Source organism: Lagopus muta, chromosome 16 (genome assembly GCF_023343835.1).
Source record: "Lagopus muta isolate bLagMut1 chromosome 16, bLagMut1 primary, whole genome shotgun sequence".
NCBI classification, from domain to species: Eukaryota; Metazoa; Chordata; class Aves; order Galliformes; family Phasianidae; genus Lagopus; species Lagopus muta.
The window spans coordinates 9269893-9291376 of NC_064448.1; the positions used below are offsets into that span (position 1 = coordinate 9269893).

Genomic DNA, 21484 nt, shown 5'->3' on the forward strand with positions numbered 1-21484 from the left:
TTCCCTTTTTCTTTCCTTTCATTTCTTACTTGCTTCCCCTCCTCTCCCCTCCCCTCCCTTCCGTTTGCTTTCTGTCCACACTCAGTCTGCACATCTCCAATGGACATGCCTGGAGAAGATCACCTACGCAGGCAATAAATGGCTTGTGCTGTGCTTCACTGCTTTGTGCTCCACTGCTTTGTGCTCTTCAAAGACACTGATTTGTTTTGCCCTTTCCTAAGCCCCAAGTATCAGGAGGGCCCGGCTGCCTTTGCTGCGGAGCCTTATCACCCCACAGTCTGAAGACTTGGCGGAAAAGCTCAGCAGCTCCGTAGCTGCCAAGGGAAGATTTCATGCCCTGGCCTTCATACAGCCCGGCTCTCCCCGCTCTGCTCTGCGCTCCTGCCATCCCCTGCAGCCCCTGTGCTGCGACAAACACGAGCGCGGCTCGGGCCCAACGCCCTCCCTGCTGCACGCCCTCTCACGGCCCCATGTGCTGCACCCACACCACTGCCCCAGCCCCGCAGCCCTCCTGCCCGCAGCGCAGCCCCACGCACCGGGCTCGGCCCCAGCCCCGAGGAGCTGATGGAGCTGACTCAGCCCCCGCTGCATCCACACCCAAACCTAACACCCACTAACCGCTCCTAAACACTCCGTTTCCCTCCTTTGCAGCCAGCTCCTTGGCTGCACGCAGCCCCACAGTCCGCTCTTTCCTCTCCAGCAGTGCAGCACGCAGGCGGGCAGGCAGGCAGGCAGGCAGCAGAAGGCAGTGCCGTGTAGCACGCTGGACCCAGTGCACCGTGCAGGCTCCTTCGTGGAAGGAGGAAGACGCCGACGCGCCAATCCAAAATGGCAGGCAGACACTCTTGACGTGCAGCCTCTGCTCTCCTCTCCTCCCCTCTCTCGGGCTCCGGCTCAGCAAGGTGCCCTCGCAGCACCCAGACGCTCCACACGCGCCGCTACCCATGACGCGCTCGAAGCCATTGCAGCTGAAGCAGCGCAGCACGGCTCGCTGCCCTCCCGGCTCACGCCTGAGCTCTGGGCCCGAGGCGCGCTCACCTGCAGCCCTCCTGCTGCCCTCTCCTCCTGCCCCACTCCCAGCGCTGCTCTTCACACCAGCCCACCCGCACTTGAACTCCTCGCGGCTCAACAGGAGCCTGACGTGCAGGCCACGGCTGCCCGCAGCTGCAGCTGGCCTTCCCAGGGCAAGCAGGAACAGTCAGTGCTACAGAAGGCTGGAAAAGCCACCAGGCAAGCTGGAGGGACAAGCTCAAGGGGCTGAGTGCAGGGACACCTTTCTTCCTCGCGCGCTGCTTCCTCTCCTTTTGTTTCTCTCACTCCTCACAGAGCAAGCTGATGCTCACACGCTCCGCTAGCAGTTACGCTTTGGCTGAAAGGCCACCCCTTGGGAAGACCAACATGGAAACGCGGGAAAAGCAGCTCCATCTCCAGGGAGGGACGTGAAGCCGGCCGGTTCATCGCCCTGCCACTGCCAGCCCAAGCCAGGCATGTTTTGACCAGCTACTGAAAGAGGCAGCACCAGGTTGAAAAGGTTTCTTTCCCTTTTATTTTAAACTAAGGGATTTGGGTTGCAGTTTGTAGATATGTCAACAGACAATAAAATAGCCTGGAGACCGCTCATGACCAACCACATGCGGTAAGTTCACCTCATCGTCAACATTCTGAAACAGCTATCGAGCTGAAGGACCCTGAAGGAATGCAGCGTCCCCAGCTCTTGCCAGACGTGAAATCCCGCACAGGCAAAGTCTGATTTGTTGGTCACGCCTCAGAAGCCCTTCCAGCTTCCTCAGTTCCTCTCCAATGTCCATGCAAGGGAAAGCACGGCCACGCCACAAAACCAGACGTACAGTGCGCTGCCTTTGGAGCACCTCTCACGAAGCATTCCCGCTGCTCCCTTTGGCCTTTGAGGCTTAGCGCTCAAGCCCTCACCGTTTCTTTTTGCTTTCCTTCTTGCCTTTCTTGCTCAGCTGTGCAGCACTTGCCTTTGGTTTCTTCACCGTCTCCCAAGTCTTAGACTCCAAGCCGTCCGAGTCCTGCAGGAATCAATTCACAAACAGTCAGGGAACTTTCTGACAATTGCCTGACAGCTCGCTTTGGGAGCTCAAGTCACCTGACTGGGCAGCTTTGGGTGCCAGCGCTGCACATTGCCTTCCTGACATCAGGGCACAACAGAAACTCCACCTCTCTCTTGTTCCCAAAAATCCCACGGAAGCTACAGTCTACAGGCCTTGCCTGCAAGGCAGTCCCTGCACAGGGGGACGCCCTGCCTGCCACTCACAGCCCACAGAAGCAGCAGCAGCAGCAGCAGCAGCACGACGATAAGATCAGCTTGCACCTCCAGGCTCCTTGCGTGCCACCAGGAACAGCACGCACGCCCAAGGAAGCACAGAACAAACTGCCGCACTCTCAGCAATGCCGTGGCGCGCTACCGTAGGCAACGGCTCCAGCTGCTTCCCTCCCAGCCCATTTCCTCAGCATTTCTATCAACCTCTATCAAACAGAGCGCTACTTACTGTCTCTGGGCACTTGGGAACTGGCAGCATTATGGCCAACACGCACACAAGCTGGAAAACGGCTCCAAAGAAGAGGCCGTAGCGCAGCACGTTCTCCATCAGCGTGGGCTCAGGGATCTCAGGGGGCGAGAAATGCAGCTCAGCGGCCATAGCGCAGACAGCCTGCTGCTCTGCTGCTCTCCAGGAGGCTGCTTTCTACAAGGGGCAAACGAGAGCCATCATTCCATTCGTGTGCTCCGACGGTGCGACTTCCTGCTAGCAAAAGGCAGCCCAGCGGGCAGCCCTTCTCTCCGGAAAGCAAGAGGCCACACAGGAGCCGGCCCCGAGAAAAGGGCCCTCGGCCTCCTTCATCCTCTCACTCCTGCAACGTGGGAATCCCCTTCTGGGCTGGGCCACGCAGCACACAACACTCAGGGCACGCTCAGGGATCTCCTGAGGTCAGCGCAAACAATGTTGCGCTCCAGAGTGGACCTGACGGCGCCTGCCTGCGGGGAGAAAGAAGCTCCAGCTTCCATTCCTTCTTAAATCTAGGGTTTTTCCCCTTAAATATGGATTTTTCTGCTAGTATTCCCTCTTTTTCCCCTTCAATCTCGGGTTTTTACCATTATATATGGCTTTTTCTGCTAGAAATCCCTGTTTATCTTATTAAATCTCGGGTTTTTCCCCTTAAATATGGCTTTTTCTGCTAGAAATCCTTATTGCTTCCCTTAAATCTGGGGTTTTCTCCCAGAACTCCCTGTTTTTCCCCTTAAATCTGGGGTTTTTCCCCTTAAAGCTGGGGTTTGCTCCCAGAAATCCCTGTTTTTCCATTAAATCTGTGTTTTTTCCCCATGAAATACGGCTTTTTCTCCTAGAAATCACTGTTTTTCCTTTAAATCTGCCTTGTTTCCCATAAATCTGGCTTTTTGTGCCAGAAATCCCTGTTTTTCCCCTTTAGTATCAGAGGACCAGCTCAGAGAAGCGTTTGCATGGGACGGATGGGCCGCAACTGGATCCAATCCTGCCTTTGAATTGGGACGCTGGACACAGCCTCACTGTGCGCCCAAAGACTACAAACAGCGCCACCAAAGCGGGCAGAGACGCCACGCGCTCCTGACTGCTCGCCGCTTTCACATCTCCCTCGCCCGCCCGCCCTCCCTCCCACCAATCTCTCAGGGCAGCCCTTCCCAAGCAACAAACAGAATCACACACAACTTCAGCCCGCACTCGTCCCGCTCACTGACATCCGGAGCCAGGGACAAACCTTCAGCCGTGCCCGCTCCTCCCCCACTCAAACAGGGCACCAGGCGCGTGGATCCACTCCTCGTCCAGCTTTGCTCGGCACAAATTCCAGCGGGGAGTCCTCATTCACACACCTGAAACACCAACGCACAACAACGCATCAGAAAAGGCAATCAGAAAAGGAATCGGCCTCCAGCCAGGCTTTTCCGGCCGGCCGGCCGACGCCACAGCCACACGACCCCGTCGCCATCCTTGCCGCACCATCAGGCCCCGCCATCCACAGCCTCCTGCCGGCGCACTCCGGGCCGAAAGCAAAACTCCACCGAGCGAGGCCAAAAGCCAAACTCGCCATCCGGACGGAGCCCCGCGCTTCCCCGCCGCCATCTCCAAGGACCGCCGCCACGCAAACGACGCTCAGCGAGAGCGAGCGAGACGCCGGCTTCCCCGCCACGGCCAAACGAAGAGCGACGGCATCGGATCGCAGCGCGACGGCTCCCACCGCGCGACGGAGCGCGGCGCTGCCGCCGCCCGGGAGCCGCCCCGTTCGCCCCGGGCTGCGCTCCGGCACCCGCAGCTCTTGCGAGGCCGCGCGGCCCGCAAAGCCGCGAGCCGGGACCCGCCTCTGGCTGCCGGCGGCGCCTCGAGCTCCTCTCCCGACAGCCCCTCGATGCCCCCGCGCCGAGGCCCGACCCGCTTCCCGGCACGGATCCGCTCCTGCCAGCCCCGCTCACCGCTCACCGCTCACCGCTCACCGCTCACCGCTCACCGCTCACCGCTCACCGCTCACCGCTCACCGCTCACCGCTCACCGCTCACCGCTCACCGCTCACCGCTCACCGCTCACCGCTCACCGCTCACCGCTCACCGCTCCCGCGCCGCGCTGCCCCGGAAGTGCTCTCCGCCGGCAGGAAGCACTTCCGTCCCGGGCCCTAGCAACCGCCTGCGGCGTCACGTTGCTGAGGGCGGCCTGCGGGCGGCCGGGGCCTGAGGGTGGAGTGGGGCGGCGGCCGGATTCCTCTCGGACGGCGCCGGAGCCGTGCGACTTTTCTCCTCCTCCTTCTCTCCTTCTCCTTCCTCCCCTTTTTCCTTTCCCTTCTCTCTCTTCTCTTTCCTTTTCCTTGCTTTTCCTTTCTATTCCTTTCTTCTCTTGGCTTTTCCTTTCCTTTTCTCTTCCTTCTCTTCCCCTTCACAGTTCCCTTTTCCTTCCCTTTCTTCCTTCCTTCCCCTCCCTTGCCCTCTCCTCCCCTCCTTTCCCTTTCTCTCCACGCTCTTTATCCAGCTCTGAAATGGAGTTGCATCAAGATCATCTACGCAGGCAATAAATAACTTGTGCTGCATTTCATTGTTTTGTGCTCTTACCAGACTCAGATTTGGTTTGCCCTTCACTCAAGAATCACAGAATGGCCAGGGTTGGAAGGGACCTCAAGGATCATGAAGCTCCAGCCCCCTGCCACACGCAGGGCCACCAACCTCCCCATTTCACAGCAGCCCAGGCTGCCCAGGGCCCCATCCAACCCGGCCTTGAACACCTCCAGGGACGGACGGGGCATCCACAGCCTCTCTGGGCAGCTGTTCCAGCACCTCACCACTCTCATAGGAAAGAATTTCCCCCTGACATCCAACCTCAATCTTCCCTCCCTCAACTTCAAACCATTTCCCCTTGTCCTGCTGTTATCAACCCTTTCAAAGATTCCCCTCCTGTTTCTAAGTTCCCTTTAGGTACTGAAGGCTGCAATGAGATCACCCAATAGCCTTCTTTTCTCCAGGCTGAACAAGCCCAGCTCCCTCAGCCTGTCTTTGTAGGGAGCTGCTCCAGTCCCCTGCTCATCTCTGTGGCTCTCCTCTCTGTCTTTCTCGGACTGGGGCTCCACACCTGGACGCAGCACTGCAGATGGGGCCTCACAAGAGCAGAGGGGAGGGGGACGATCACCTCCCTGTCCCTGCTGGCCACCCCCTTTCTTCTGGCCCTTTCCTGAGCCCCAAGTATCAGGAGTGCCCGGCTGCTTTTGCTGCAGAGCCTTATTATCCAAGTGCACAAAGACCTGGGGGAAAACCTCAGCAGCTACGTTTGTACAGAGGGAAGATTTCATGCCAACACACAGCCTGGCTTTCCCTGCTCTGCGCTGCCGGCGTCCCCCGCAGCCCCTGTGCTGTGACAAACAGCAGTGGGCTCGGGCCCAACGCCCACTCACGTCCCCATGAGGCAAAATCTGAAAACGTGCCATCCCAGCCCACTTCCAAGCCCCAGGAGCAGCTAAATCATTCATTTCTACGCTGCTGCTTCGTAACACAGAAGGAACAACAACAGGACTACCATCTCTTGAAGTCCTTTTATAAAAGTATTTGACTTACTGAGATACTGTTACAGTTACCTGAGTATTTGAAATTACAATACAAGGAAATTTCGACAATGAATTTCAGTACAGTATTTTACAATCCAGTGCTGCTGATCCCATTTATGTCCTAGTTCACTAGAGCATATATACACAGACAATGATTCTTGAAGAAAATTAAAAAGACACCCGCAAGAAAGGGGGCTGGAGATACCAATAGAACAAGGAGTTGAAATCACAAATTCAGTGCAGCATGTAGTGATAACGCAAACAAGAAAAATTAAACAGGTTTTTTTGTTCAGAGTTCTTTTTCTGGAACACAAACAAATGCATTAAAATACAAGCTTCAGTGCTAGATCAGATGAAGACACGGCGCATTTACTGCGCAGTTTCATACACAAACGCTTCCTGAGCTACTGGAGCAATAAGGCTTTGTTACTTTAGATCAGCAGCTCAGCATTCCGTTCATTTTTTCATGTCATTCTCATAAGGCAAAATTCTAAATAGAAGTTATTTTAATGCTTGAAAATTAGGATTAATTGGCAGCAACATATGAGCACGCATTTGTTACGCAGTATCAATTCACACAGCTCAGGCTGCTCAAGCAGTGGTGGGAGGAGCAGTGGGAGACAAATTCATTCACCTCTGCTGGAAGCCCAATGTTACGTGGGATAGCAGATGCTGTGGGTCATCCACGAGATGTTTCCACCACATCCCCATAAAGAACAGAAAAGTGCACCGCTGGTTCATATTGACAACTTTTTATTTCTACAGAACACGCTATAAAAAATGAACAGGTTTGTTAGCTTACAAAGTAAAAGGTTTAAGTAAACTTTAGCTCAGACTTGAAGAACATTGCCAATTCATCAAGCTAGTACTAGCTTACTTTAATTATTGGCCAAATACAACGTTTCACAGACTTTTTCTCCCAGCTGATTCTTTGTTTGCAGTACTCTAAAATCATTTCTGGTGCTTGGGATATCCAGCCCCCTCTCCCCATCCTAATACAGCAGGAAAGACACAAACATGCCACTTAAATTAAAGAAAGAAAAAATGGAGCAAGTGGAATCCGAGACTGCAAAAATATATACAAGCATTTACCTTTTTCCTGAACTAAACATTTCAACCATAAAAATATTAAACAGCCATACCCTATAGAACTAGGGCTAAGGCTATTTCAATTATAACTATTTTTTATTTTAAAAATATAGGGCTGAAAGCCTTTTGGGTGATATTTATACATTACCAACATTTCTAGCTTCCCTACATGAACCATAAATCATTATGCAGAACACAAACTATGTTTCGTAGCTTAATTTTGCATTATCCTGTTGAATTCAATCTCTCTTGTAAATATGTTAGATAACTAGATTTCACTGTAAGAATTAACATAAACAGAATATTTATAAGGCTTTTTTCTTCTCCTTGTGAGCTGTATACGGTAAAATAGCCATCAAATGTCTTGAAATTGGCAGATTTTCCTCCTAGTAAAACTGTGGAGCAAGGCTAGCTTTCACCGCCAGTGAAAAGGTGAAAGAGGATAATCCCTGTATCATCAGAAACTCTTTCCCACTGCTCTTGCTAGAATACACATGACAAAAGGAGGCATTTTCTCTAAGGTCTTATTATTCTTCTTTCCAGTGAGCATGTATCACCTCAACTTGAAAAACTCTTTCAGAAAGTCAGTTAAAACTGTCATGCCTTGGTTCTTAAAAGGCCTGAATCAGATTTTCCCTCTGGCAGTTCAGACAGAAGGAAGGAAATGCTCTCTTCAAGACTGGAGGTTCGGTTCTAGTTTCCTGTTGTCCTGGTTCAGCTCCAGCATAAGAAGCCTCTTCAGAACAGCTGCTGCTGTCCCAGTGCTCTGAGCTACGGTTATGCTTTAACCTGTGCTACTTCAAGTGCCACGTTTCTGACTACGGCTAACAGCCACATCGACTCACAGAAGTTTCCTTTCCTCCCTTCAGATAAGGAAGGAGCTGACCATACCTGAAAAGTGCATTCAGTCTAAAGGAGCAATAAAATGTCACTGTAAACCAGAAGAGAACTGAATATTAACAGATTCTAAAAGGAAGCAAAAGATGCTATAAATCCAGTAAGGACATATTACAAAAGTTACTAGCTGTGTGAGCAGCTTAGGGTGACCTAGCATAGAAATCTTCCCCAAGAACTTGTTCTAATCTTTATAGAACTGTTTTCTGATGCTCCAACATGTCAAAAGTCTGGAATCCGTGGATAAACTTCCAAGTCCTCTGATCTTAGCTAATGTGGCATTACCAGTTCCTCACCAAAAATGATAAGTATTATCATCTTTAAAATCCAGCTATTTTGTACCTCTTCCTGAGAAACCAACAAAGTCTTCAGAGAAAACTGACTGCAACATGGAAGAATAACACTGAGTATAATGTCCATTAACACTTCCCACAAGAAACATCAGTCTGCAAATGGGAATCTGCATTGAATCAGTGCAATCCCAGGCGGTCTCGTCTTTCGCAAAACAAGGGAAGAAGCACAGCGTTAACACAGTTGTAGAAGTTAGATGTGTTACACAGAAAAAGATCAGAACTCTTCGGAGGGCACAAGCAAACGTTCCAGCAACTTTGGGCAGACGTTTATTTTGCTGAAATTCGCAAGACTGTGAGAAAAACAACACAAAGCTACGCCCTGGATTTGTGCCACAGTTTGACATCCCCTTAACAGCAGTCTGAGTCCCACTGGCATGTGAGCAGACTCCGGGCAAGGAAAAACAGTCCAGCCACACTTGAGTTAAAAAAATAGCTTAAGCGATGAATTTGCTCACAGTAGGCAGAGGACGGTCACAAGTCGGCTCTAATAACACTGCTGTAAAGAGGTTATGATGTTGCTGCAGCATTGCAGCTACTAATGAACTTCCCAGTACATCAGTAGCAAAATATGCTACTAAAAAGGAAAGACAAAACTATTTTAAAAAACCTGTCAGTCATTAAGGACACATTCTAAGTAATGAAAGGTAAAACAAAGCAGAGCCCAAAGCTGTATTAAATCTCTACTTGGGTCATAACTCCTTTGTAGCCATATCTGATCGCTCTTTTGATTTCTGAAAGTGCTCAGTAGAAATCCAGAGTTAACGTGGATAAAACCTCAGGATAACATCCATTGACTTACACACTAGTGTTGTTAAATAAATCCAAGTCAAGTTTACTTTACAATGAAGTGTGCAACAAGCAGAAGAAGTGAAGAAGAACATCGTGTGGAGTTCACATTCTTCAAGGTGCAAATCACAGCTATTCCTGTCCAAATCCTTCTGTTTCTTCAATTGCAAATAACAGCTTCTCCTTCAACTGCTCGTAATTCTTATAGGGTGGAAGGTCTAGGCGATTGAAACTGAAAACAAAGGAAAACCTGAATTATTGTGGAATTATTTAAACCACCAAAAAGCCATTAGGAACACAGGCATATCAACTTTCCTGTTCAGAGGGATAACTGGATTTATACCCTCTAACACAGCTGTACCTTCATGTGCATTTATCTGTGAAAGTAGAGTTAAAGCACAAGCACTCTAACAATAATTTCCCAGAAATGGTGATGCACTGAGTAAGAAGCCTCACTTCATCTCTCTTTTGTATTTGAAATTTAAAATTTGAGCTTTTTCACAAAGCACCAGTGTAATTGAGAAACTGAGCAGAAGCTGCAATTTCTCTAGCGAACAGGGAGCACGAGTGTGCCTATTTGTTTTCAGTGCCAAGATAGATCAATCCCAAACTCCTGGGAAAAAAGTGCCACTTACTACATTTTTTCTTGTCAGTAGTGTGCAAATCCATGGCATTCACAATGGAATCAGCTCCACAACAAAACTGTTTTTCAGAAGTTCAACTATTACTCAACAAAGCTTACTGGCATAACCCAGTGTTTTGCTTTCACACAATCTCAGCCACTTTCATATATTACCCACTTTCTGAAATCTCAAAGTAGATTGTCATCAGTAAAAACAGAACCATAACAGAATTTTATCCTATCTACTTACCAGGTGTGACTTCTAGGTAACCAGTTTTCCTTCCCAACTTTCTCAATACAAAATTTTTGGGGTCCATTGCTCCCTGTAAAAAAAATCAAATAATTAAGTCTCAGGTCTAGCTGCCTACCTGTATCAGTAGTAATACACGACAAGTGAGTGTGAAAGGCTTGAAGAGAAAGCAAGATTTTAACTGCTTGCAGAGACCAAAGACATCTGCCTTTCCCTACATCTCTCTGAAGAAACCCACGTAGAAAAATGCAGAAATATGAAGTGGTTCTGAAAGAAACTCAATCACTGAATCACACAATTGCTTTGGGACTGGAAGGAATCTCTGGACTTTTCCTGGTCCTTCCACTCTGATCAGGCAGGGATACCCAGAGCAGGCTGTCCTACCAGGACCACGTCCAAACCATCTGTCAAATCACTGATGGAAGGCGTGAACACTCCCCCGTCCCTTTTTCTGTCACAGCTCTGGCAGTACGCAAGACTTAGGAAGAAGAGTCAATATACATTCATAAAAAACATCCTTACATATACAGGTTGGTCCTTATTAAAGAAAGGAATTAATAGAAGTACAAAATGCATTAAAGAGGGCTTGTTACCCATGAGGTCAGCAAATCCTCCCACTGGTAATCTGCATGTTCCAGTAACGAACTGTAGAAGTCTCATTCTCTTTTCGTTATCTATTTCTTTTACAAACTGAAAAATAATAATTAACATTGATGTAAAATTTATTATTTACATTTTCACTTCATCATCACCCCTAGAATAGCTGGATTAGCAGCAATAATTTATATTTACACACTACAAATTTCTTGAGTAATTCTGACTGTTGCTCACTAAGCTGTTGCTGTGCTCTTCTGAGGAAAAAAGCAGTCTACAAACCTGCCAGAACCACAGTATCTGTCTGCTGGTTCTGGTATAATGCCTGTAGATGGTATGCCTCTGCCAGTCGTTTCAATCAATTTCCTGCATTCCACACAGGAGCACCTTGAGGGGAGAAAAAGGATAAAAACATGAAACTACAAGCTACTGCTTTGCTTCTACAGCAGAGTACTGTACTCAAACTCTATTGTACTTCAAAGCACCTACAATCACAGCGTTCTCATTTTGAATTGTAAACTTCACAACTTCCACAGCAAATAATAACAACCACTTTGTTGAATTTGGAGAGAGCACAGAATAGAAAAGCCATTTGTGAAAATGTTTGTATTTAGACATTCAAGCCAGGAATGTATACTTCATCACTGCCTAACCATACAATTCCGTGCAGAAATGATGTTTTGCTTCAGAGTATAATTTTGAGAGACCAAAAGTAGCTAAAACCTGGTCCACGCAGTAATGTGATCATCCACTGATATTGGCTTTTTACCTCCCTTTCTTTCAAATTACTCATTCTTTAAACACAAGCAAAACTCACTGTCAAGGATTTCAAAAGCAATCAGTCAAAAAGTTTATACTGGCAGAATCTCTGCGCTGGAAACGTGTCGGTTGTGAAGAAGAAAGTGAAGAAGAACACACTCACCAAACAGTCACCAAACAGTCACCAAACAGTCACCAAACAGTCACCAAACAGTCACCAAACAGTCACCAAACAGTCACCAAACAGTCACCAAACAGTCACCAAACACTCACCAAACACTCACCAAACACTCACCAAACACTCACCAAACACTCACCAAACACTCACCAAACACTCACCAAACACTCACCAACACGTGAGGCTTCTCTCACACATTCTCCAAACAGAACTGTCAGCCTTCACGAACTCTGTTCTTCAGACACTGACTGAAATTTAAGTACTACGTGTCACAGCCTGGATCTGGCAATAGTCAAAGAATCCTTTACCTCCAGTTCCTTAGCATCGAAATACTGCAGATACTGCTGTGGCAGGATTTCATTGAAGCCTTCAAAAAAAGCTTGTGTCTGTTCCTCAACACCTCGGGAAAGTCTCCATTCTGCTACCAGCCTGTAGAAGATACAGGAGGATAATTTACAATGGGCTATGCCAACCCAAGTTAATCTTTGTTAGTTTATTCTGAAATGAACCGTAAGTGATGTGAAGAAAAGTGACGTAAAGTCTGGGAAGTTCCAGGGATAGAGCACTGTACAACTGCACCTGCAGCCTTCACTCTGTGCCAACAGTTTTGAGTTAAAACCCTATGTTTCCAACCACTGCTATGGAAAGCATTTTAAGCTCAAACAGGAGGCAGCATCTACTCACTGATGATATTAATGAGAGCACAGCAGTCCCTAGGTATTTGGAGAAGGAAAAAAAAGGCAGAGCTAGATTCATCTAATATTGTCCCCAGAAATCTCAGTCATTATCCATGACAAGGTAAAATCTAGGTCAGGTGTACTGGTGAAGATAAGTAGGACTGCTAGCTTACCAAGAAACGACTATGTCCATTTGGAAAGTTCCATATTTGTTTCTGTTAATCATGAAACTTTGCTCTGTGGTAGAAACTCCACTCTCCATTAACAAAAAGGTGAAAAGCAGGCAGGAGACCCGAAGAACCTGAACCCAGGGAGAAGCAGATATTATGCTGAATTCAAGCCTAACCTGTCAGGAGAACTGGAATCTAAAGGAGAGATGAAACTCTGGGGAACGTAACACAGGACCCAGAGTATGGCAGAAGAAAGAGTATTACTTAGGCTGCAATCCGAGCTCTCCCTGGGTTCCTCAAAACTAGAAGAGAATGGTCTTCTGCAGATACTGCTTACTCTCCATCCCAATCAGGATTTTGCACAACTGCAAAATGCCAATATGTTCCTTCTGCAAATGTTACCATTTCTGTGAAATGCTCTTGGACGACTCATGAAAGCAATTCCTACTCTCTCATCTCTCAAACCTTTCCCACAAAAAGCCTTCACACAACATATCATAAGAAAGAGGAAAATTTTACTGATTCAATTTATCTCATGTCTGCCATGTGTGCAGTGGTTTCTTGTTTGTTTCCTCTTTGTTTTGAGCAGATCCTCTGTGTAAGACGATGCTGAAGTTCACACCTTAAAGCAGAGCTTGTACACTGCTGCTCACTGGGGATATTTTGAGACAAGGAGGGGATCTTTTGAGACAAGGCACCTCATAGTTTTTCTCCAGACCACCTGAGCTCATGGTTTTCTTCTGGAATCACTCGTAGGCTCCTTTCCTTGCTTTAAAACCTTCTGGTGCTGCTATATCATAATTCCTCATTTACGACAGTACAACACTTCACATTATTCACAATGCTGCCTTGTTACAAATGCCAGGACATAACAGCACTGTAAGGGCAGTTCACATGGAAACCAGTATCGAAACGATGCATTTTTAAAAACTCAAGTTTATCACAAAAGCATCCAAAAATGTTCTTTGGTTAAAAACAAGCAACAGCATAAATGGCTGGAGAGAATATCAGCAGTCTACAAAGGCAAAATGTGAAGAATAATGTGTGCAATGGGGAACTACCATTCACATTTGTTGCCATGATGTTCTGCTAAGCTAAATTATCTCTGGGAAAAAAAAAAAAAAACAAGTGGAGCTTCTACTAAACTGAATCTTTTGGGAAAAGTAATATATAGTAATATATTTTTTTAAATATTTCCACCAATATTTTCCTTCCAAACGCAGAATCTGAACGATTGCCACATTTTGCCAACATCAGTAATTATTCATAGACAGAATTTCAATAATGCTTCATATTGCATAGTGACAGTATTTTCTTGATTGAGATAAAAGAGACAGGAGAGATAAGAGTATTTCAAAATCTTCACTTAATCTTACCTAATATATTCTTCTTTGTTTTCTTCTGTCACGAGAATGTTGCTACCATTTGGCTTCAAATCATGGCTTTTGATTTCACCCAGAATTTCTTTGTCAACTGAGAAAAACATTTCCAAGCCACATTCTTCAATATCATTCTCTCTGCAAGGAAGAAAACGTGATTATAAATAACCAGGTCCAGACTGTGCACGCAGTAGAATTGATGTGTATGAAGAATATAAGGACTTTTCTTAACTGTTTAGAGCTCAAGAATCAAGTTAAGGAAATGTTACACAATAACTGTGGTTCTGTAAGATTCACCCCACTGATGTGCATAAGCAAACTGTGCACTAGGTACAATAGCATCCTTAAATTCATGTGTCACTGGGCTGACAAACTACCCACTGCCTCTAAGCGGAATGCCCATGGAATGCAAAAACCTTTCAATAATGACATTGTTGTGTTTCATTACCTGCTGCCTTGCCAAGTAATAGCAGATAAGAAGAAAAAGACTCAGAATGCTTAATGAATTATCTTCAACTCCAGTATATTTATGGGACTATCTTGTAAACGTATCAAAACATCCTAAGCTCCTAAGTTAACAAAATAATGCATTCCTGAGAAAGAGGAATTTTCTCATTAGAGACTTCGAAGGAAGAAGAACCTTCATGCAACAAACACTGCTGGGATCTCTGTTCTCTCTATATGGTTCAGTAGCCAGAAGAACAGGTGCAACATTGCAATGTCTACGTTGGTAAGTGCTCCTACCCAGCAGCTGTGCCGTACGGCACCAAGCACAGCAATAAAGCACGCAGAAAGCCCATCTGCTGAGGACAGGGCGATGAGCTGGGCTCACGCCTAAGCACTGCTTACTGCAAAGGAAGGCACACCTACCTGGCAACGGCCACGCAGGATGCTCGACACACACTCACACACTGTTCTCCTGGGGCCCAACGCAACGGCGCAGCCACTCACACTCTGCTCCTCGACGGTCTGCAACACAAAAGTCACAAGCTGGAAATTCAATCCATCCAAGATGCCATCGGGCCTCCGTGCTCACGGCACTCGCACTCATGTCTTCGCATGATCAATCAGGCGTGTGCTTACCGAGTGAGCGCTGCTCACTGCCACTCGACACCAGCAATCTACCCCTAACTGACAAGTATGAACAGGAACCTATGCCTAACACTAAAAGACTACAAGTAACCTATGCCTAACTCTAACATAAGAACAGGAACCTATGCCTAACACTAAAAGACTACGAGTAACCTATGCCTAACTCTAACATACGAACAATAACCTACTCCTAACACTAACACTAACCACTAAAATCAACAACAACAACAAGAACTAAACTGTAACTCCTGCAGCATTTAAATGGGAAGAGGAGAACTTGGCTCCCCAGGAGGCTCGGAGGAGGAGCTGATGGAAACTCATGCCACCCAGCTAATGCTGGGGGCGGGGGCCGCGCAGCGGGTAGGGAGCCGAGCGCCTGGACCAGCGGCGGTGGGACGGCGCCGATGCGGGGCCTGGCACGGTGGTGTGGTGCCAGGCCAGCTGTGCCGCAGGCGGATCCACCTCCATGGGCTCATCTGGAGGTGGATCCACCTCCATGGGCTCATCCAGAGGTGGATCCACCTCCATGGGCTCTTCCGGAGGTGGATCCACCTCCATGGGCTCCACGGAGGTGGTCACAGCGCTGGTCCAGGCGCGACGGAAACGGAATCGCTGCCCCCTCCTCCGCTTGATCTTAAGGGCGGCCCCCCTCCTCCTCTTTGCTTCTGGGAAGCCAAGCTCCCTCTTCCCATTTAAAAGAGGGCAAGCATCGCCCCTCGCTCTCTTCGCTCCAGCCATGGCTGTCAGAGCTCTCAGAGCGAGTGCGTTGGCCGGGGCAGCGGTGACCAAGGTGACGGCTGTGATGCGGCGAAGGTTCTAAAATGGCAGCCGCACTGCTGGCAATGGCGTTCCACATAGCATGAGGAGGGGGCTGCAGGACAGGGCACCGGACGCCAGCTAGAAGGCGCTCCCTGTGCCCAGCGGGCAGCCCTTCTCTCCGGAAAGCAAGAGGCCACACAGGAGCCGGCCCCGAGAAAAGGGCCCTCGGCCTCCTTCATCCTCTCACTCCTGCAACGTGGGAATCCCCTTCTGGGGCTGGGCCACGCAGCACACAACACTCAGGGCACGCTCAGGGATCTCCTGAGGTCAGCGCAAACAATGTTGCGCTCCAGAGTGGACCTGACGGCGCCTGCCTGCGGGGAGAAAGAAGCTCCAGCTTCCATTTCTTCTTAAATCTAGGGTTTTTCCCCTTAAATATGGATTTTTCTGCTAGTATTCCCTCTTTTTCCCCTTCAATCTCGGGTTTTTACCATTATATATGGCTTTTTCTGCTAGAAATCCCTGTTTATCTTATTAAATCTCGGGTTTTTCCCCTTAAATATGGCTTTTTCTGCTAGAAATCCTTATTGCTTCCCTTAAATCTGGGGTTTTCTCCCAGAACTCCCTGTTTTTCCCCTTAAATCTGGGGTTTTTCCCCTTAAAGCTGGGGTTTGCTCCCAGAAATCCCTGTTTTTCCATTAAATCTGTGTTTTTTCCCCATGAAATACGGCTTTTTCTCCTAGAAATCACTGTTTTTCCTTTAAATCTGCCTTGTTTCCCATAAATCTGGCTTTTTGTGCCAGAAATCCCTGTTTTTCCCCTTTAGTATCAGAGGACCAGCTCAGAGAAGCGTTTGCATGGGACGGATGGGCCGCAACTGGATCCAATCCTGCCTTTGAATTGGGACGCTGGACACAGCCTCACTGTGCGCCCAAAGACTACAAACAGCGCCACCAAAGCGGGCAGAGACGCCACGCGCTCCTGACTGCTCGCCGCTTTCACATCTCCCTCGCCCGCCCGCCCTCCCTCCCTCCCACCAATCTCTCAGGGCAGCCCTTCCCAAGCAACAAACAGAATCACACACAACTTCAGCCCGCACTCGTCCCGCTCACTGACATCCGGAGCCAGGGACAAACCTTCAGCCGTGCCCGCTCCTCCCCCACTCAAACAGGGCACCAGGCGCGTGGATCCACTCCTCGTCCAGCTTTGCTCGGCACAAATTCCAGCGGGGAGTCCTCATTCACACACCTGAAACACCAACGCACAACAACGCATCAGAAAAGGCAATCAGAAAAGGAATCGGCCTCCAGCCAGGCTTTTCCGGCCGGCCCGCCGGCCGGCCGACGCCACAGCCACACGACCCCGTCGCCATCCTTGCCGCACCATCAGGCCCCGCCATCCACAGCCTCCTGCCGGCGCACTCCGGGCCGAAAGCAAAACTCCACCGAGCGAGGCCAAAAGCCAAACTCGCCATCCGGACGGAGCCCCGCGCTTCCCCGCCGCCATCTCCAAGGACCGCCGCCACGCAAACGACGCTCAGCGAGAGCGAGCGAGACGCCGGCTTCCCCGCCACGGCCAAACGAAGAGCGACGGCATCGGATCGCAGCGCGACGGCTCCCACCGCGCGACGGAGCGCGGCGCTGCCGCCGCCCGGGAGCCGCCCCGTTCGCCCCGGGCTGCGCTCCGGCACCCGCAGCTCTTGCGAGGCCGCGCGGCCCGCAAAGCCGCGAGCCGGGACCCGCCTCTGGCTGCCGGCGGCGCCTCGAGCTCCTCTCCCGACAGCCCCTCGATGCCCCCGCGCCGAGGCCCGACCCGCTTCCCGGCACGGATCCGCTCCTGCCAGCCCCGCTCACCGCTCACCGCTCACCGCTCCCGCGCCGCGCTGCCCCGGAAGTGCTCTCCGCCGGCAGGAAGCACTTCCGTCCCGGGCCCTACCAACCGCCTGCGGCGTCACGTTGCTGAGGGCGGCCTGCGGGCGGCCGGGGCCTGAGGGTGGAGTGGGGCGGCGGCCGGATTCCTCTCGGACGGCGCCGGAGCCGTGCGACTTTTCTCCTCCTCCTTCTCTCCTTCTCCTTCCTCCCCTTTTTCCTTTCCCTTCTCTCTCTTCTCTTTCCTTTTCCTTGCTTTTCCTTTCTATTCCTTTCTTCTCTTGGCTTTTCCTTTCCTTTTCTCTTCCTTCTCTTCCCCTTCACAGTTCCCTTTTCCTTCCCTTCCTTCCTTCCTTCCCCTCCCTTGCCCTCTCCTCCCCTCCTTTCCCTTTCTCTCCACGCTCTTTATCCAGCTCTGAAATGGAGTTGCATCAAGATCATCTACGCAGGCAATAAATAACTTGTGCTGCATTTCATTGTTTTGTGCTCTTACCAGACTCAGATTTGGTTTGCCCTTCACTCAAGAATCACAGAATGGCCAGGGTTGGAAGGGACCTCAAGGATCATGAAGCTCCAGCCCCCTGCCACACGCAGGGCCACCAACCTCCCCATTTCACAGCAGCCCAGGCTGCCCAGGGCCCCATCCAACCCGGCCTTGAACACCTCCAGGGACGGACGGGGCATCCACAGCCTCTCTGGGCAGCTGTTCCAGCACCTCACCACTCTCATAGGAAAGAATTTCCCCCTGACATCCAACCTCAATCTTCCCTCCCTCAACTTCAAACCATTTCCCCTTGTCCTGCTGTTATCAACCCTTTCAAAGATTCCCCTCCTGTTTCTAAGTTCCCTTTAGGTACTGAAGGCTGCAATGAGATCACCCAATAGCCTTCTTTTCTCCAGGCTGAACAAGCCCAGCTCCCTCAGCCTGTCTTTGTAGGGAGCTGCTCCAGTCCCCTGCTCATCTCTGTGGCTCTCCTCTCTGTCTTTCTCGGACTGGGGCTCCACACCTGGACGCAGCACTGCAGATGGGGCCTCACAAGAGCAGAGGGGAGGGGGACGATCACCTCCCTGTCCCTGCTGGCCACCCCCTTTCTTCTGGCCCTTTCCTGAGCCCCAAGTATCAGGAGTGCCCGGCTGCTTTTGCTGCAGAGCCTTATTATCCAAGTGCACAAAGACCTGGGGGAAAACCTCAGCAGCTACGTTTGTACAGAGGGAAGATTTCATGCCAACACACAGCCTGGCTTTCCCTGCTCTGCGCTGCCGGCGTCCCCCGCAGCCCCTGTGCTGTGACAAACAGCAGTGGGCTCGGGCCCAACGCCCACTCACGTCCCCATGAGGCAAAATCTGAAAACGTGCCATCCCAGCCCACTTCCAAGCCCCAGGAGCAGCTAAATCATTCATTTCTACGCTGCTGCTTCGTAACACAGAAGGAACAACAACAGGACTACCATCTCTTTAAGTCCTTTTATAAAAGTATTTGACTTACTGAGATACTGTTACAGTTACCTGAGTATTTGAAATTACAATACAAGGAAATTTCGACAATGAATTTCAGTACAGTATTTTACAATCCAGTGCTGCTGATCCCATTTATGTCCTAGTTCACTAGAGCATATATACACAGACAATGATTCTTGAAGAAAATTAAAAAGACACCCGCAAGAAAGGGGGCTGGAGATACCAATAGAACAAAGAGTTGAAATCACAAATTCAGTGCAGCATGTAGTGATAACGCAAACAAGAAAAATTAAACAGGTTTTTTTGTTCAGAGTTCTTTTTCTGGAACACAAACAAATGCATTAAAATACAAGCTTCAGTGCTAGATCAGATGAAGACACGGCGCATTTACTGCGCAGTTTCATACACAAACGCTTCCTGAGCTACTGGAGCAATAAGGCTTTGTTACTTTAGATCAGCAGCTCAGCATTCCGTTCATTTTTTCATGTCATTCTCATAAGGCAAAATTCTAAATAGAAGTTATTTTAATGCTTGAAAATTAGGATTAATTGGCAGCAACATATGAGCACGCATTTGTTACGCAGTATCAATTCACACAGCTCAGGCTGCTCAAGCAGTGGTGGGAGGAGCAGTGGGAGACAAATTCATTCACCTCTGCTGGAACGTGTTAACGTGGATAAAACCTCAGGATAACATCCATTGACTTACACACTAGTGTTGTTAAATAAATCCAAGTCAAGTCTACTTTACAATGAAGTGTGCAACAAGCAGAAGAAGTGAAGAAGAACATCGTGTGGAGTTCACATTCTTCAAGGTGCAAATCACAGCTATTCCTGTCCAAATCCTTCTGTTTCTTCAATTGCAAATAACAGCTTCTCCTTCAACTGCTCGTAATTCTTATAGGGTGGAAGGTCTAGGCGATTGAAACTGAAAACAAAGGAAAACCTGAATTATTGTGGAATTATTTAAACCACCAAAAAGCCATTAGGAACACAGGCATATCAACTTTCCTGTTCAGAGGGATAACTGGATTTATACCCTCTAACACAGCTGTACCTTCATGTGCATTTATCTGTGAAAGCAGAGTTAAAGCACAAGCACTCTAACAATAATTTCCCAGAAATGGTGATGCACTGAGTAAGAAGCCTCACTTCATCTCTCTTTTGTATTTGAAATTTAAAATTTGAGCTTTTTCACAAAGCACCAGTGTAATTGAGAAACTGAGCAGAAGCTGCAATTTCTCTAGCGAACAGGGAGCACGAGTGTGCCTATTTGTTTTCAGTGCCAAGATAGATCAATCCCAAACTCCTGGGAAAAAAGTGCCACTTACTACATTTTTTCTTGTCAGTAGTGTGCAAATCCATGGCATTCACAATGGAATCAGCTCCACAACAAAACTGTTTTTCAGAAGTTCAACTATTACTCAACAAAGCTTACTGGCATAACCCAGTGTTTTGCTTTCACACAATCTCAGCCACTTTCATATATTACCCACTTTCTGAAATCTCAAAGTAGATTGTCATCAGTAAAAACAGAACCATAACAGAATTTTATCCTATCTACTTACCAGGTGTGACTTCTAGGTAACCAGTTTTCCTTCCCAACTTTCTCAATACAAAATTTTTGGGGTCCATTGCTCCCTGTAAAAAAAATCAAATAATTAAGTCTCAGGTCTAGCTGCCTACCTGTATCAGTAGTAATACACGACAAGTGAGTGTGAAAGGCTTGAAGAGAAAGCAAGATTTTAACTGCTTGCAGAGACCAAAGACATCTGCCTTTCCCTACATCTCTCTGAAGAAACCCACGTAGAAAAATGCAGAAATATGAAGTGGTTCTGAAAGAAACTCAATCACTGAATCACACAATTGCTTTGGGACTGGAAGGAATCTCTGGACTTTTCCTGGTCCTTCCACTCTGATCAGGCAGGGATACCCAGAGCAGGCTGTCCTACCAGGACCACGTCCAAACCATCTGTCAAATCACTGATGGAAGGCGTGAACACTCCCCCGTCCCTTTTTCTGTCACAGCTCTGGCAGTACGCAAGACTTAGGAAGAAGAGTCAATATAAATTCATCAAAAACATCCTTACATATACAGGTTGGTCCTTATTAAAGAAAGGAATTAATAGAAGTACAAAATGCATTAAAGAGGGCTTGTTACCCATGAGGTCAGCAAATCCTCCCACTGGTAATCTGCATGTTCCAGTAACGAACTGTAGAAGTCTCATTCTCTTTTCGTTATCTATTTCTTTTACAAACTGAAAAATAATAATTAACATTGATGTAAAATTTATTATTTACATTTTCACTTCATCATCACCCCTAGAATAGCTGGATTAGCAGCAATAATTTATATTTACACACTACAAATTTGTTGAGTAATTCTGACTGTTGCTCACTAAGCTGTTGCTGTGCTCTTCTGAGGAAAAAAGCAGTCTACAAACCTGCCAGAACCACAGTATCTGTCTGCTGGTTCTGGTAT

At 48.5% G+C, this 21484-nt stretch overlaps 2 protein-coding genes across 3 annotated transcripts in view; both read right to left on the minus strand.

Annotated features, from left to right (window-relative positions):
- ITCH (itchy E3 ubiquitin protein ligase) overlaps window positions 1–21484 on the minus strand; it is a 232467-nt gene that overhangs the window by 62871 nt on the left and 148112 nt on the right. The window contains exon 19 of one of the 2 annotated variants that reach the window (XM_048963528.1): window positions 13805–13964. The exons of the other annotated variant lie outside the window; for it this stretch is intronic. Coding sequence (XP_048819485.1) covers window positions 13820–13964 — 145 coding nt within the window. The 3' untranslated portion in view covers window positions 13805–13819. Of the gene's footprint in view, window positions 1–13804; window positions 13965–21484 lie in introns of those variants that run through there. 2 annotated transcript variants of the gene reach the window in all.
- Window positions 1232–15010, minus strand: LOC125701470 (protein MANBAL-like). The gene is made up of 3 exons (XM_048963567.1): window positions 14697–15010; window positions 2514–2708; window positions 1232–2033 (listed from the first exon to the last, which is right to left on the minus strand). Exons 2-3 carry the CDS (start codon window positions 2661–2663, stop codon window positions 1926–1928), a joined length of 258 nt encoding a protein of 85 aa, XP_048819524.1. The 5' UTR covers window positions 2664–2708; window positions 14697–15010; the 3' UTR covers window positions 1232–1925.